We start from the raw sequence: 18,496 nt of genomic DNA on the forward strand, positions 1-18,496 counted from the left end.
TTAATGATGCATTCCTGTATTGTTAATATTACCTATTAAACTACGGTTTCATGTGATACTAATCACGTATATACTTTAGATTAGCATTTTACAAAACATACTAGAATCACTATTGTCAGTAACAGTTGCATGAAGGTTACCTGTAATATGGTTTCTTTATAGGATGATGAACTCCACACACACAGTTAATTGTGATATAATCATTTGATGCCAAAGCCAGTGGCTTGTCCAAATTTTAAAAATAAGACAGTTAAAGAAAAAGAGAGGAAAGAAGGGTGGATTATAAATGTGAGGAGTTCATCATCTTACAAATAAACCGTATTACAGGTAATCTTTGTATTCTTATGTCTTATTAGGAACTCTACACGCAAAGTGAACCATACCAAAGATGTAGAGGATGGTGAACCATACCAAAAATGTAGATGATGGTGGGTTAAAAGAGGGAGACACATAGGAACTTCCCAGCCAGGAAGCATGTTGGAGATTGCAGTGATGTGAACCTTGATGAAGGATAGGGAAGGATCTTTCTGAAACAGGTGGCTGAGGTATGATAAGAAATGAGAGAGATATCCAAGTAGTGTACATATTTTGAATTGCACCAGAGGACAACTTCTTCCCATTTCCCTGTATAGGTCTGAAATGTAGGTTTTTATTTTTGTTTGAAGCTGGTAGGGTGTTTGTTACTTGTTCAGATTGGCCTTCTTTCGACAGTAGTTGCCCTTTAATCTTCAGGCAGCTATTATTAACCGCAAAGGATTGTGGGGAATATCTTTCTGTTGTTCTGGGACAGCAGATTACTTCTCATCTGTAGATGCAGGGGCCTGGCTTCTGCAGTTTCCAAGACTTGGGCCTAATGAGGAGCTATAGGACGAGACTGGCTTTGTCTCAATAAACCCAGCTGGACACTGTTGGCATAGTGGCAGGGGCGAGTATGCATACATTAGGCATGTACATCATGAAATGGACTGGCTGTCTGTCACTATGGCTGCTGTCCGCTGAATGCTGCAGTACATAAAGGGGCAGCTGGTGCAAACAGGTCTACTTTTGTAAAACTTAGTAAGTTGAATACCCCTGTAACACATCTGCGCAGACCTGCCACTCGTGCGGAATCATGTCTCTGCCGAGTAGATCCTCAATGCTGTTGTTGAGTCTGGGAAGTAGGTTGTCTGGATTGTGATGTCCTGTATCCTGTACCAGTTCAGATCTTAGGAATAGGGGACAAACCCCAAAAATATTTTGCCTCCCTAGTGATTGATGTATGTGAGTTGCTTTCAGCACACAGCAGATTGCTAGAAACTCACGATGGTTTAAGTGAAGGTGTTAGTGGTGGTGACCAAGCCTCCGATCAGTGTGCTCTTTGCACTAGTAGGGAAGCTCACTGCCCATTCCACCAGGGGCATGGCAACTTTGTGGGCTTTTTATATTCTAGGGTGCATCTGTCAGGACATTTTCAATGCAGCAGTGTGGGCTACTCCCCACACCTTTACTAGGTTCTACAGACTTAGTGTCGTGGATCCTCAAAACCCTGTTTTTGGAGCTAGAGTGTTAAGGGCGGCTTCTCAGTCGATCCTTACAACACAGGCATAGAGGTGAGTTTCTCCCTAAATTTTTTATCCCTAGCTACTTGTTAATGGGGTTCTGTATGGTAACGCACAAGACAGACCGTCAGCTTAGCCTTGTAGCATTCCAGTCATTCTGCAATCTTGCCCTTGCGATGGCTTTGGTACTCTCAGCCATACAGTAATGGTTGCATCTCGAATTTGAAAGGGAATGTTAGATTATTATCATAACCCTGGTTCCCTGAAATAGAAATGTAACCATTAACCTTCAAGGTCGCGGCATCCATGATTGCAGCAGGCTTGCAGGAAAAAGGACATTGGGGTCTGACTGCAGTACTTTTGTGCCCTCAGGGGGCGGGGCCAATGACTGTGTCACAGGCTCTATGAGCAGCTTTGATATATCTTATTCAGATTTTGGGTCTTTAAGAGGTAAATACTCATACAGTAATGGTTACATTTCATACTTGAAAAGGCACCACCTGTAGTCACTGGTGTGAAAGGTGTGTCACAGCGAAAGTATATGTGAATAGACCTTGGGGGTCAGTTTGCACATGACCACCGTGGCTCTGCATGTGGTCAGCAAGACATTACATCACAGTAAGAGACATTGCACAGCCATGCTTTAAGGGGATATTTTGTTTACATTTTCTCTGGAGAGATGCTTAATCGTAATGCTAATATCCAAGCCTAAATAAATGAATCAAAGTAATGGGAATATTAAACTAAAGCTCAGTTTTTTTAACTTCCACCCCTATAAACACTCACTTTAGGTGTTTCTGTAAATTCTTGTCCTGTCTTATGTCGCTATTCAAAAGAGCAAGGGTCCGTAAATGGGAATGTTGCCTAAAACAGCAAAAGTAGTTTTAAACTTCAATTTTAATCTAATTAGTGTCTCCTCATTAAAGCAATTGATGTCAGTTACATACCAGTATGCATCAGGGAGCAGCAGTCTAGAAGGGAAATAAGTACTTTAACATGGAGATAAAATAATTGGGCACTAATTTAAAATAAACACAGAAATGATATAGGTTGATGGTCCCCGTTTCTAATCAAAGATTGCCCCCCCCCCCACCTCCATCTCTCACAACGTCCTCCGATCCCCACTGTTGCTCATTTTCAGTATGTTGGCAAGCCTACTAGGAATGCTCAATGAGTGGACAACAAATCGCAGAAGGATTACAAGTTTTTTAATTTGTTTTTTTAATACAATATTGTACCCGTACAAGTAAAAGCCCACATGCACTCGGGTGTACTGGGCTGGTGTACTGGACCAATGCACCGGTGGTCCTCATCCTAGCCATAAGGCATACCTTGACATTAGTTTGGTGATCAGAGATCAGTCTTTCTACACCAGAACAAAGACAAAATTACAGAACCAGCACGCAGTTCCTCAAGAATGGACAATAAAATGTCAACACATGTATTCGATCATGGGGCTCCACAGTATGCTGTATGCATGACATGCCACACATAAAAAAGTGTTTGGAAGTTTTCAAAATTGCAAAGACATTTTCATGCACACATTCTTCAAGATGTGAGTTCATAGTGGAGGTAGGAAATACAATTATGGGTCAGAGTTAGGCCAGGAGATTCTTAAAATCACTGTTTGACTTTGTCCTCACAGTCCTATCCATACTCCTAAAGTAGGCAGATGCAACTGGACATGCTACTAAAAATGCAAAGTTGCATCTCAGTTGAGATATCCTGGAGGAGGGGAATAAAACAAGCTCTTTAAAACAGATTCTCTGTTTTATGTTATTTTTATATTATATGAGTTCATCTGTAAAGTTTTCTGTCAAGGTGGCACCCCAGGACTTAAACTCCTTGTCTCATTGGCAGGCTTGCTGTTGTCTCAATTTAGACTCAGCGTGGCAGGCAGCTTCTGTGGAAACTGTGGAATTGGTTCAGTGCATCATCATTACTCCGTGCAAGATTGATCCACTGGCCCTGTGCTTGAGAAAGGCCTCATCCAGGAAGCTAGTGAGCTTTTCACAGTCATCCTGTTTAAAACAACAAAAATGAAATGAAAGAAATGTTATTGAACTGTGTTTCCAGAGTATATGTAATCTATGGTTGGCAATTTATGTGGAATACACTATTTATTTCCAATTTGCATTCACGCAGCAGCCAGCAAGCAATAAAACAAATATAAATAGACTGGTAAGTACCCAACATGCTGCTTAGGAGTTCGAATAAACTCAAATAATAAAATATCGGGATTGTTGACGCTGGTTCTATTGCAATAAAGTGTTGTGGCACATACCTCACAAATGAATGCATGCTGAACCAGTTCATTTGCTAGATCCTTTGAACCGTCAGCTGAAAAAAAAAAATTATATATATATATATATATATATATATATATATATATATATATATATATATATATATATATATATATATATATATATATATATATATATATATATATATATATATATACACACACACACACACACACACACACATACATACATACAGTGAACATATAAGTGTTACCACGATAGTTTAAGTCCGTTCGTAAATGTTATTATATTAAAACAATAAAATTTAAATCATATACAAATGATCAAATACATTCGTAACAACTTTAAGAAGATTACAGCACAATGAGACGATAACATTTTAAACGTAAAAATTTTTGAGTTTCTTTTGTTTGGTCGCAATAAAAAGAATTATTAAAAAAAAAAAAAAAAAAAAAAAAAGTTTTGTCTATAAACACCAGATGGTGCTGTCCACATAATGAAATTAAAGATACTTACATGGGTTTCTGCTGAAAACTCTAACGACCACCAAAACACAGTTTTGTATAGAAGATAATGGTTCATACATGCTTTGTACCACAGCCATAACTACATTTGTCACTGTATTTATTAAGTTTGTTAGTATTTCTAAATATGATTTATACCACACTTACAGGGAAGGATGTCACAGCTGAGCTGTCTGTGTAGCTTATCTTCCATTTTCAGAAATAGGGTCAGCTGTGGAAAGAAATTTTATATATATATATATATATATATATATATATATATATATATATATATATATATATATATATATATATACACACACACACACACACACACACACATTTTTATTAACCAGAAAAATAATCCCAGTCCTGACTGACACAGTGTATAGTTAGTTATACGTTTATTAATATACCCATTTATTCATTGCCCCTACCAATTTATTATTACTATTTTTTTTTAAAAAGGAAGGCCCACTGTTTTTCTCCCTTTTTCACAAACATATTTTAGTAATTTCTGAGTTTGAATGAAAGCTGGAGAATCCAGTACTCACATGCATTTTGGTCCCTTCATCATTGGACTCCAGGTTACAGTGCATCTGGACAACCTGAAATGTTAAGCAGAGAGCTGACAACTGTGAGAGTGAGAAAGCTGGGCTGGAACCCGTATTGAATCTGGTTTGGGGTAACCCGAGGATTCCATCTGAATTTTAGCGACGGTAGCCTTTGATTACAAAACAAGCAACAACTGTGGTTGTTTTTGCCATTTCTTTTACAGTGTTAGCGGTAAATAATTGCTTCTCTTTTTTTTTTTTTGCATAAAAGCAGCTTAAAAAAAATGTAATTACAATACAAATTAGCACACATGGTTGTGAAGTGCATGAAAGGCGCTATATAAAATGTAATGCCTGCAACTACCTTCCTGGTCTCCGTCTCCTGTGGCTCAGGGGTGGGGGGTGTCACAGTCTCCACATGCTCCTGGGACAGTGACAGGGCACGCGGTATGAGGTGGGGACGGGGAGAAGCAAAGTTCATTAGGGGGTAAATCCCATTCCTGTAAAACAACACCATCATCAACTACCTCTGTAAGAAAACCACTCTCACCCAAACGTTATCTACTTGGAACGGCAAAACAATCTCACAGTATTGCCAAATAGAAGCACAGTGTTACAGGGATGGAAATAAGACTTCTACTGAATAGCAGTTTCACTTGTTCCAGGTTTTAATACTAGCGTGATTAGCCATACTGTGTAGGTAACAAGCTGAGGGGTGTCTTAATATACTCATAGTACAACCAGAAATGGATCAAACTGCTATGCAATGGAAGTCTTATTTCCATCCCAACTAGCAGAGGCTTGGATAGATTAATACAAAATATTGAGAACTACTGTAAAATTACATGACTTATTATATTGCCTAGAGATGTGTCACTCAAATCACCAGTTAAGTACAATGTTGAGGTAGCATCTGTCCCTCACTGTAAACTACCAGCTTCCTCCTCAACAAGGGGCAATTCCAGTAGTCATGCACTAACCTCTCAAGTTTGCATATTTAACACAAGATCCCTTGTAACAATTCTCTGTTAAATTAATGGTTTTGCCTTGGAAACAAAATTGGATATCTTAATGTTAGTTGAGACTTGGGTAAAACAAGATTAGAATATACCACTAGTAACAGCTTGTCCAAATGGTTTCTCATTTCATCAGAAAGCATGCCCTACAGGTCGGGGTGGCGGTTTTCCTGCAATTTTTGGTAATGAGTTTAACCTTATTCATAAAGATGCACGTGGATACTTGTCATTTTAAATTCTATCTTTTGTGGTTAGTTGTCCTACTCCGATCTATATTGTAGCTGTTTATCAGCCTCCTAAACAGAACTCTCTGTTCTTGTCTGAGTTTAAACTCTTGTCGATGCTGGCGGTCAAGCATGGTAGAATTGTGGTTCTGCATGACTTCACTGTGCATGTTGATGTGGACGGAGATTCCCTTGGAAAGGATTTTATGGGCTTGCTTGAGTCTGTTGGGTTTGTTAAACATATATTAGGCCCAACTCACATTCACGGTCATACACTTGATCTAATTAATCCGTTTTTAAAAAACGACTGAAGACACAGTTTTATAATCTATCGTTCACATCTTAATATTAAGTAATGTTTTTACCCTGTACTGCATTGCATTTTAATAGATTTTTGTATTAAATATTTTAATATTTGCTATTGCTTGTATATTATCAGTAGTTACTGTTATGTTGTACCTGTGAAGCGCCTTGTGACAATTTATTGTGAAGGACACTATATCCAATAAGGATTGATTGATTATATATATTGTACATATAGCATTAGGCTTTATATAGCACTAAGCTATACAAACACGGTTGCAGTGTCAGAATCTGCTGTAAAGGTAGGTCCAAACTGTCTTGGTCAGCAAACCAGATCATTCAAACCCACCCCTCCCACTTTAACAAAAGTATGTCCGACCCCTGGAAGTGTGACCTGTTATTCAAAAAGCGTATTCCACATGGCCATGACCAATGTATTTTCATGACACTGACTCCTGTGTGTCCTGACAGTATTGTGGACCCAAATCAGCACCCAATGGTTTTACTGCTCTTTAGTCTAGAATATTTTGAGGTGTAAACTTACTTGACATCTTCCAGGAACTTGTCCAGCTCCAGAGGGGACACATGGGAATACCTGCAAGTTATCACAGTAAATCAGTAAATGATCAAAGCTACATGCTTGTAATTTGTTTGTGTTTTGTGTCGTGGCTACTAGATGAACAGCCAGCCCAACACTAGGTCTTCAAGACCATGCATTACTGCAAACACAGTCTACATCCAATAGCTTATCAAACATTATCAATGAACAGTTGCATACAGTTATCACATTTTTTATTGTTTGGTACTTTATAAAATTATCTTTAGACTAGCAGAGCTATAATTCAAATGTAATCCTAGGGTTAGTCCTCCTCCTGTACAACACCTTTGTGGTTTCAGTCCTGGGAATCTCTGATATGGAAAACACCCAAGTTTAGAATTCAGATGCCTGGTACAGGCCCATTTGAACATGACCGTTATCAATGGTCCCTATGGCCCCACGCTCTTAATAATAATAATAATAACAATAATTTTTATTTAGCACCTTTTATAGTGGACCACCATCACAAAGCACATGTTTGAACAATGCATCAGCTGCAGAGTCACTTACAACAACATCTCACCCTGAAGACGGGGCACAAGGAGGTTAAGTGACTTGCTCAGGGTCACACAATGAGGTAGTGGCTGAGCCAGGATTTGAACCAGGGACCTCCTGGTTACAAGTCTGTTTCTTTAACCTGGACCACACTGCCTCCTAAACACCCCCCCCCCCACTCTACTAACTTCAGCTGCACCCCAGGACGGTTTTTATGTTGAATCTCCGCCATCACAGCGCTGGGATCAAATGTTTTAGTCCTTTCTTCCACACAGTTCTCAGGCAACATATCTAGGGGGGAAATCAAAGCAAGAATAGATTTACCTTTTCATTGTCAAACAAACGCAGAATCAACATGCAGTAGAAAGGATCAGTAACTGAGTATTTCCTTTAGTGCTTTGTGGCAAGGGACCCATCAAGTCTAGTCCAAGCATTTCCCAAGGATGATGGGTTTCAGTTGTTGGATTTTCTCTGCTGGTGCCTGGTTTTCTGGTTTGTAAGCTTCACATACAGAACAATTTCATACATAATTCACAACTTCCTTCCACAATCTAGGCCAAAAAGCAACTTGCAAAATGCTCTTCGAGGTTTTATATCTGCCAAAGTGTCCAATCAGAGGGTTATTATGGTATGCTGATAAAACTTGAGTGCGTAAAGCTTGTGGGATGTATATTTGATATAAATATCCTTGATTTGGCTTTATGATGAAAGATGAAGATAGGTGCACATTTTTTTTAATAGTTTGTAAAACAAAGTCGGCTTTGAAATGCTGCAATTGGTCACCAGAATGTTAAGGTCACAGATATTAAATGTTCCGTTTACATTAAATCATCTTCATATGACCTGACCCAAACACTAATGAATATTTGGTTAAAATATGCCATTGTTTTAGATCATTTATCGTAGTCCCCTATACCTGTGATGGCAAACTACACTACTGCCATATATATATATATATATATACACACACACACACACACACACACACACACACACACACACACACACACACACACACACACACACACAGTGTCTATAGAAAGTCTAAAGCCCCTTTCAAAATTTTCACCTTTTGTTGCCTTATAGCCTGGAATTAAAATGCATTAAAATAGTTTTTTTACATTTATCTAAAACATCCTACCCCACAACTTCCAAGTGAAAAAAATATTCTAGAAATTTGTAGAAAATTTATTAAAAATAAAAACTGAAATAGCTTGGTTGGATAAGTGTCCACCCCTCTTGTAATATCAATCCTAAATTAGCCCAGGTGTAACTAATCACCTTCAAAATCACACACCAAGCTAAGTGGCCTCCACCTGTGTTAAATGATGTTAAATTCAGCAGTTCCTGTAGGTTCCCTCTGCTGGGTAGACTCAACAATGAGCACCAAGGTGCTTTCAAAAGAACTCTGGGACAAAGTTGTTGAAAGGCACAGATCAGGGGATGGGTATAAAAAAAATATCAAAAGGCCTTGAATATCCCTTGGAGCACGGTCAAGACAATTATTAAGAAGTGGAAGGTGTATGGCACCACCAAGTCCCTGCCTAGATCAGGCTGTCCCTAAAAACTGGATGACTGAGCAAGAAGGAGACTGATCACAGAGGCTACCAAGAGGCCAATGGCAACTTTGCAAGAGCTACAGGCTTTTATGGCCCAAACTGGTCAAAGTGAGCATGTGACAACAATATCCAAAGCACTCCACAAATCTGGCCTGTATGGCAAGAAGGAAGCCACAACTCAAGAAAGCCCTCCTTGAATCCTGTTTGAAGTATGCAAAAAAAACACTCAGAAGATTCTGTATCCATGTGGCAAAAAGTTTTGTGGTCTGACGAAACTAAAATTGAACTTTTTGGCATAAATGCAAAGTGTTATGTTTGGAGCAAACCTAACACAGCGCATCACCCAAAGAACAGCATCCCTACTGTGAAGCATGGTGGTGGCAGCATCATGTTATGGGGATGTTTCTCATCAGCAGGGACTGTGGCACTTGTCAGGACAGAAGGGAAAATGAATGGAGCAAAGTACAGAGAAGTCTTTGAGGAAAACCTGCTGCCCTCTGCAAGAAAGCTGAAACTGGGACAGAAGTTCACATATTAGCATGACAATGACCCAAAGCACACAGCCAGAGCTACACTGAGTGGCTAAGGAACAAAAAGGTAAATGTCTTTGGGTGGCCCAGTCAGAGCCCCGAACCAAATCCAATCGAAAATTTGTGGCATGGCTTGAAGATTGCTGTCCATCAACGCTTTCCAAGGAACTTGACAGAGCTTGAACAGTTTTGTAAAGAAGAATGGTAAAAAATTACCAAATCTAGGTGTGCAAAGTTGGCAGAGACCTATCCCAGCAGACTCACAGCTGTAATTGCTGCTAAAGGTGCTTCCACCAAGTATTAACTCGGGGGGGGGGGGGGGGGGGGGGGGGGGGGGTGTAGACTTATCTAATTGTGATCTTTCAGTTTTGTATTTTTAATATATAATTTTTTTCTCAATAAAAACTTTTTTTTTTTTTTTTTCCCTTAACAGTGTGGAGTATGGTGTGTAGATAAGTGGAAAAAAATGCATGAAACTCTGAGGCACTGACACAACAAAATGTGAAAAAAGTTCAAGGGGGTGTAGACTTTCTATAGGCACTATTCCCACATGTAGATATAGGCACTATAGGCACTATATATATATAATATATATATATATATATATTATATATATATACACACACACACACACACACACACACACACACACACACACACACACACATACACAGTGGCTTGCAAAAGTATGCAGACCCCTGACCAATTCTCTCATATTACTGAATTACAAATGGCACATTGAAATTTCGTTCTGTTCGATATTTAATTTTAAAACACTTAAACTCAAAATCAATTATTGTAAGGTGACATTGGTTTTATGTTGGGAAATATTTTTAAGAAAAATAAAAAACTGAAATATCTTGTTTGCATAAGTATTCAACCCCCACACATTAATATTTGGTAGAGCCACCTTTCGCTGCAATAACAGCTTTAAGTCTTTTGGGGTAAGTATGTACCAGCTTTGTACACAGTGTTGGAGTGATTTTGGCCCATTCTTCTTGGCAGATTTGCTCCAGGTTGTTCAGGTTGGTTGGATGACGCTTGTGGACTGCAATTTTCAAATAGTGCCACAGATTCTCAATGGGATTGAGATCAGGACTTTGACTGGGCCACTGTAGGACATTCACCTTTTTGTTCTTGAGCCACTCCAATGTTGCTTTGGCCTTGTGCTTTGGGATCACTGTCCTGCTGAAAGGTGAATTTCCTCCCAAGCTTCAGTGTTTTAGCGGACTGAAGCAGATTCTCTTGCAGTATTTTCCTGTATTTTGCTCCATCCATTCTTCCTTCAACTGTAACAAGATGCCCAGTCCCTGCTGATGAGAAGCATCCCCACAACATGATGCTGCCACCACCATACTTCACTGTAGGGATGGTGTGTCTTGAGGCATGGGCAGTGTTAGGTTTGCGCCACACATAGCGCTTTGAGTTTTGGCCAAAAAGCTCTATCTTGGTCTCATCTGACCACAAAACCTTTTCCCACATCGCAGCTGGGTCACTCTCATGCTTTCTGGCAAACTCCAGACGTGCTTTCAGATGGTACTTTTTGAGTAACGGCTTCTTTCTTGCCACCCTCCCATACAGGCCAGTGTTATGCAGAGCTCTTGATATGGTTGACTGGTGCACCATTACTCCACTCCCAGGCACTGAATTCTGTAGCTCCTTCAAAGTGATTGTTGGCCTCTCTGTGACTTCTCTCACAAGTCTCCTTCTTGTTTGAGCGTTGAGTTTTGAGGGACGGCCTTTTCTTGGCAGTGCCTGGGTGGTGTGATGCAGCTTCCACTTCCTGATTATTGATCCAACTGTGCTCACTGGGATATCCAAACACTTGGATATTATTTTGTACCCTTTCCCTAATCTATGCATTTGTATTACTTTATCTCTAACTTCTGTAGAATGCTCTTTGGTCTTCATTTTCCTTCAGATTCACAGCCTTACCAATGATTCTTCAACAGTGGGGTTTTTATCCAGAAAATGTGACAGCAACTTTAATGATTCACAGGTGGAGGCCAATGGTAAGGTAATTGTGTCCTCGTTTGTGCAATTTCTTTCATTGGTGCAAACTGGGAGCTTTCACAGCACAGGGGTTGAATACTTATGCAAGCAAGATATTTCAGTTTTTTATTTTTCTTAAAAATATTTCCCAACATAAAACCAACGTCACCTTACAATAATTGATTCTGAGTTTCAGTGTTTAAAAATAAAATATCAAACAGAACGAAATTTCAGTGTACCATTTGTAATTCGGTAATATGAGAGATTTGGTGAGGGGTCTGAATGCTTTTGCAAGGCACTGTATATATAACACTTGATTGCTAAGTAGAATTTTAACTATGTTATATAAATATAGAAACTGTTGCTATTCTGCCATGTAAAACAGTTACTGGTAAGAAATATACATTTTGATTTACCCTAGTTGGTCTAGATAAGTTTTTACAACCAACAGCAGCACTGACCATATCAGCTGCAAAGCCACTGCAGCCTGGGGGGGGCAGAGGGTGAGGCTGGTATATCGACGTGCGGGACGTCGGGCCCCCCCCGGGGCATGAGGGGCCATACCAGCCCCCCACCACCACTTGGGAACATGGAGCACAGTGGAAAAAAGGCACCCACACACAGATCCCTCGGTCTTGAATTTGGATGCTCAGTCTCACCACACCACTGTCAAGGTTTTGTATGTACACGTTACTGTCACTCACACAAACATACAAACGTGGGTAAACATTTCTTATTAGGCATCGTTGTTGTGTATTTCAGTAGCAGAGCAGGACAGTCCCTTAACAAACAATCCAGACTTTATGTTTTGGGAGACTGCACATCTGTACCCATTTCTTGTATTGCTGAAATACATTTTCTGTGTTATATTTGGGACTGTGTTTTTTTCAATAAAAAATTGCTTATTTCACAGCATTTGACTGTCTAAAATAGATATTTCAAGATATTTCTCAATTAAAACAATGTTTATTAAAGAAAAAAAAGTGTTGTCACATTCAAAATTATTAACCAACAAATGTGCCAAAATATTTAAATGCTTACCTGAAAAACAGTAAATTGTAGAATATTTAGTTTTTTTTTTTAACCTTGCAAATAAAGATATAAAACAAATGGTTTATTGTTATAAAGGTTCTTATTTAAAAACAGATCTAGAAAAAACTTTCCATTTGAATGTGTGCTGCCCAAGCAGTAATGTAATTACCATTAATGTTATCTCCAATTTGTAAATGTTAGAAAATCTACCTTTATCAATTTATAATGATATTTAAGTTTCGGTTTAGTTGTTCAGAGCAGAGCAGAAACTGTTTCATTTTTGGGAAAGGGATACGTCACCCAGTTCAGTGGCAGACAGACCGTTTTCAGTGTGTAGAGCCTTTACTTTTTGTTGTGAGATAATGTTTTTTCAGTGCAAGAAATAGACAACTTTTAGTTTAAAACGAGAAATACACTGAGACTTTGGAAAATTAAACAATAGAAACAAGCACTTTAGAATTAGATAATATTGTGTATGAGGAAGCAAAAATCTTAATTCCATCAAAAAATACAATAAAACAAGGCAACATATTAAATTATTGCCACAGGAGCCACTCTCCGCAGCAAAGCAAAAACACTGACAACTTTAAACGCAGTGGCTTTGATAAGCATACACAAAGACAGAACTAACACTGTGAATGCTTGAAAAAATATGAACATGTTTACATCAAAGAATAAGCGCAGAGAAGCTGAATTTTGAAGTAAACAAACGATGATTGTGGGATATGATACGACTCACAACCTTACATTAAGACAACAAGCTCATTATTATTATTATTATTATTATTATTATTATTATTATTATTATTATAGTAGTAGTAGTGTTGTTCTTGTTGCAAATTTTAAATTACCAGTGGACTATAAATATATAAATGCTTCAATATTTGACGTAATTGTTATACTGCATTTATTTTCCTGTTTTTTTTTTTTTTGATTAAATGAATTTGGTAGTTTTTCCATAATAGTAATGTTATCTATTGTATAGGTTTGGCAATGAGACAAAGGTATGGCTAAATTTTTTTTGTTGTAAAAGCAGCCATTAACTGAACTTTATGCAAGAACAAGCTTGGTCTCTTGCATCAAGTACTCTATTACATCCTATATCAACACCTGTTAAACCATCTTTATGTTCCAGGCCTTTTTCTACATTTTAAACCCAAATCCTGCAAAAAGGTTTGCGCCCCCCCACCCCCACTTTTAGAAAGGCTCAGGCGTCGCTGAGCAGCTGTACTGGAAAAACTGCCTTGGCTCCCTGTGCGGACTCACTACAAGGTCCTCCTTTTGAAACACAAAGCCCACTTCACTCCAAATACTTTCAGTAGATTGTCTGAAGCTGGCAGACAGGGCTCTATGGGTGGTAGTTCTTTCTCCTGAAATATGCCTGAGCTGTGGAAGTTGCTACTCAAGACTCACTTCTTTAACTGTTTAAGACAAGGCAGATTTATTTTAATCTGCTTTTGACAAATGTCTTTGGAGACGACTTCAAATTTAAATTAAAACTTTGTGCAGCACTTTGGGATCCAAGGGCTTGAAAGACGCTTTATAAATCCAAGTTATTATTGTGGTTATTGTTGTTGATCTATGCTGACTGCTTCTGGAAAAGCTGTGAAAGGCCACTTTGGTCTTGGGTGCAGTGACTCACACTGATTGTTGATGAAGCAGTGTGCAGCCAAGAGCTTCAGGGAGTGCACCTCAAAGAGGACCTGGTGGAAGAGCAGGTCGTGGGCGCTGGGGCGCTTCTTAGCTTCGTGACGCAAACACGACTGGACAAACTCCTGCAGGGACAAGAAACATTTAACACAGCTCCTCCCAAACACAGCATTCAACAGCTGGCAGGACTGGCAAAAAAAGTTCATATGTTGAAACCCATTTGTGCCTATCGCATGGTGTAATGAACACTGCAATACAAAATAAATGTACACACCAAAAACGTTGGTACATTTTTGTAGTAACTGGGAAACTTCTGTAGATGCTGCCTCTTCATATGACTAGACTGCTAAGCCAGGCAGCCTTCTCAATTTAAACTTGTATCTTATACAGTATATTCATAAATTTGTTTTTAGACATAGTATTGAATTCTTTTGCCTTATGTTACTACATGTCAATTCAATCAAAACAAAATGGTAAAAAAAAAACAATGTGTCTTCATTTACTATATATTTTGCCTCTTCAACAAGCAAAACAAGAACCATTTTGTTTTCTACGTTTGGACTGCCTTTATCTCCTAATATATCTAGTTATTTTGTTCTGTAGGTAGTTTTCCTCCATCCTTTATTCTAACTTGTGATTGCCGTTACTACAATATTGTTGTTTACTGTATGTGTTGTTTACAATTTAAATTCCACTAGAGTTTTACAAACACCCCTCCTTGAGAAACATGATATGCTGGTAAGTTCATATGATGATCGTTCCGATTGTCTGAAAGGCACCTAATAGTTTTTAGCTGTGTACAATGTTAACAATCCTGGTTCCTGTACTGAAGCTCACTGACCCTCATTAACAGATCCTCCAGAGACTGCCCCGTGTGAGCTACGGCTTCTTTCGAGACGATAGCATCCCCATTGGCCTGGATCTCCAGCACAGCCATCTAACAGAGAGGAAAGGAAGAGGGAGGGAGATGAAGGAACGGCTTCTTTACTGTCCACGTGACCTGGGCTCTGCCTTGGTGCAAGTTAAAGGCAATACTCTCCAGTAATTCATGATCTAATAAACTATCTTGGCACTGCAGCACAACAACTGCCGATCTCAACAAGATTTGGTACAACAGGTTAACACAAAAATACATCATCTGTATTGTGGGGCATTAGATAAACCTATGAATGCGTAACCAGACTGGTCTCATACCTCCAGTGCACAGACTCCAAATGAGAAGATATCTATGGCAGTTTTGTCTTCAAAAGCTGAGAAAGGAAGCAAAGCAGATAAATGATCAAAGACTTCCTCTCACCATTAAATAACAGTGGCATTGACTCACCCTACTGGGTCACCTTAATACTTGATGCTTGATGCAACACATTACTTGATGTAAATTGAAAGTCATTATTTTTAGATCCTTGATGGCCTTGACTGTACAATGGGTGCACTCTCTGGTTGGAGTATTGAAAATGGAATGCTCTTTGTGACCACATGCATTACCACATTGGCACATTACCACATTGCTACCATGACCTTCTATCATTCCAACCATCCCTGCTATGTGGCTGTGTTTCATTCACTATGTGACAGTAAAAAGTAACCTTCTATTGTGCCTTCATTGAAACACTGACCTTCATGCCCTGAAAATGCCAGTTAAGCAGTAAAAACTGATGACGGGAGATGGGATTTTAATTAATCTTAAAAAGAGGGGATCAGTGTCAGTACCTGGAATATTTCTGGACAAATAGAACATGAAACAGAGCTAAAGAAACACCCACCCAGTGTAAAAAGCTAATTGGCAGGGCCAGAAAGCTGCCAGATGACCTTAGCTGCTGGATGGGTAGGCAGTAAGAAGATCTGACATACAGCTATGGGCATGATGATTATGTATGTCAGCAAGTCAAAAAGATGATGCTAAAGATGACGCCAGACTGGTAGATTTTGAAGCTGGGCCAAGATCATAGTAATGAGGGTCAATGGACTGGATTCATCAAGGCCTTTACACCAAAATGCAATTTGTCCCATATTTTGTTAAAATATAACTGTTAATCTTACAAAATAAGTAAGGAACAACACATAAGGTTACTTTAGGATGCCAAAGTGTGCATACATGGTTTGTTACAAGTTATGCTAATGCTTTAGTGCAAATTTAATTTGAATGCAAGGTCTAGTTAGATTTGGTTCGTCACTAATTCAGAATTTGGTCAAACCAACTGACATGCATGCCGAATAAGGCTTTAGAAAGTTTAAAGTTGTAAATTGGCTAATGAAACTTAGAACACGAAACAGAACAGTATTTTACTAAAAGTTCTGCATTTTTTCTGTAATTGTCATCGTGTTCAAAATTAATACAGTACTTGTATGCTGGATGTGAAAATGGGTTTAAGCGTTTTACCTGTCAAACTAACATTTACAGCCTTGGCACACACGGGTACTTGCATACCAGCACACACAGACACTTACAGCCGTATTCCGGGGCTAAGAAATGGAGGTTTCTCTGTTCATTTCTGAGGTGTTTGATGCCGCCATGGACTGCATCTGGGAATACTGAGGGGGAAAATATAAGAAATGCAAATCTGCATCAAACTGACAATTTTCACCACTTGTGATTCTGCATTTTCTTTTTGTAGAGGTAGCAACCAAAATGAGTTGTGTTGCATGAAGTGAAGAGTACACAGAACCAATAAAACAAATGGAACAGTATACAACTAGTATGTTGCAGGAAGGGGCAGTTACATGATTGTTGCGAGTTGTCTGTAGCTTTTTTATTTGTTTTAAACCATTGCAGATATGCCCCTTGGTGCTTAACATAAAAAAAAGAGGTCACTGTCAGCACTCTGATGTGGCTTCCTGGGATCTTACAACTATGCCTTTGCAGGACTATATTAGGAACAACCACAACAGTGCTGCTTTAAAGTATTGCAAATCTTTGACATTTCTACTAGGTAATTCAGCTTTCTTCATGTCCATGTTCTCTGCAGCACCTCTGTTGTACATCTATTGCCTGCTTTCCCTAGTTTTTCCTCACCCAGTCTGTCTACAGTGCTGTGGTCTGGTGGGTAGAGGAAGAAGATTGACAAGTTCAGGAACAGACTTTTATTTATTTATTTAATCTTTTTAATTTAGTCATCTGCAATTATTATTATTTTTAATTTAGTTGTGTCCAATTATTTTTAGGTTCAGCTCACCGCTACCACCCCTGTGCTGACTCCGGAGGGTCGAAGACAAACATACGCTCTCCTCTGAAGTGTGTGCCGTTAGCCGCCTGCATCTTTACACACAGCAGACTCACCGTGCAGCCATCCAGAGCTACAGCGTCGGAGGACAACGCAGCTTTGGGCAGCTTACAGGCAAGCCCACATGTGCCCGGCCAGACCACAGGGGTCGCTGGTGCACGGTGAGCCCTGCGCGGAGCGCCACTCGGGAGCCCAGGGAAGGAACAGACTCTTACCATTGACGAAGAGGCGATGCCAGACTGCATGGATACCAGTGGAGACCGGTTTGGAGGGTGGAAGAGATAAACAAAACAAACAGTTTAGCAACATGAACTGACAGGTGAGGGGATCGTATGGCAGTTAACATACCCAAGTGTTTCCCAACAGTAGGAATGTAAAAGAAATCGCTACCAATATCAGCAGTGGGATTTACCAAAAATATACACAAAGCAGAAGAACAAATACATCTCAGATATTTGCAGAGCTGCGAGGGCAAGCTCTCAAAATGTCTTCTGCCAACCTGCCTGAATACAGCCACTGCCCGTCCCTTATATTTGATAGTTGTAGGATGTGAATTAAGGAATAGAACTCCAATTAGAGGGCATGTATCTGAATGTTCTGCGGTCATCTACTGGGTAGTAGTGCTCTGCAGTTGAGGATCCTGATTGGCAAGTGAAAGGTCTAAGGTTTCTAATCAGCAGTATACAGTACACTGTGTTGTGTTGCAGATGCTTGTACCTGAGCCAATCTTGATGAGGCCGTTGTGTTGGATGAAGATGGTGTCACAGGTCAGGTTGCCATGGATAATAGGTGGGTCACAGGAATGCAGGTAGCTGTGAAATCAACACCAAAGGCTGTTAACCTGCCACTTCAACCTCTAACCATGCTCCAGAACCATTAATCTATTTTACTGTAATTAGTTCCCACCTACTTCAGTAGATTATTTCATTGTCTAAAGGATGTCATCGCACTCCTTGGATACTTGTGATACCTTTCATGACAGAAGTTGTTCATTTGTACTGATAGCGGTAGTAC

General features: G+C 39.3%; 1 protein-coding gene across 1 annotated transcript in view; it reads right to left on the minus strand.

The window, feature by feature from the left end:
• Positions 1 to 2,731: 2,731 nt before the first annotated feature.
• The window catches only part of LOC121313464 (nuclear receptor-binding protein 2-like), a 43,729-nt gene continuing 27,964 nt past the window's right edge, over positions 2,732 to 18,496 (minus strand). Inside the window, exons 6-18 of the mRNA XM_041246038.1 lie at positions 18,200 to 18,294; positions 17,698 to 17,721; positions 16,710 to 16,793; positions 15,456 to 15,511; positions 15,103 to 15,198; positions 14,254 to 14,386; positions 7,687 to 7,789; positions 6,950 to 7,000; positions 5,227 to 5,362; positions 4,863 to 4,916; positions 4,477 to 4,540; positions 3,823 to 3,878; positions 2,732 to 3,559 (exon numbers count right to left, since the gene is read on the minus strand). Of these exons, the coding sequence (XP_041101972.1) occupies positions 3,464 to 3,559; positions 3,823 to 3,878; positions 4,477 to 4,540; positions 4,863 to 4,916; positions 5,227 to 5,362; positions 6,950 to 7,000; positions 7,687 to 7,789; positions 14,254 to 14,386; positions 15,103 to 15,198; positions 15,456 to 15,511; positions 16,710 to 16,793; positions 17,698 to 17,721; positions 18,200 to 18,294 (1,048 nt within the window). The 3' untranslated portion in view covers positions 2,732 to 3,463. The remainder of the gene's footprint in view (positions 3,560 to 3,822; positions 3,879 to 4,476; positions 4,541 to 4,862; positions 4,917 to 5,226; positions 5,363 to 6,949; positions 7,001 to 7,686; positions 7,790 to 14,253; positions 14,387 to 15,102; positions 15,199 to 15,455; positions 15,512 to 16,709; positions 16,794 to 17,697; positions 17,722 to 18,199; positions 18,295 to 18,496) is intronic.

This window comes from Polyodon spathula, chromosome 3 (assembly GCF_017654505.1).
Source record: "Polyodon spathula isolate WHYD16114869_AA chromosome 3, ASM1765450v1, whole genome shotgun sequence".
Classification (NCBI taxonomy): Eukaryota; Metazoa; Chordata; class Actinopteri; order Acipenseriformes; family Polyodontidae; genus Polyodon; species Polyodon spathula.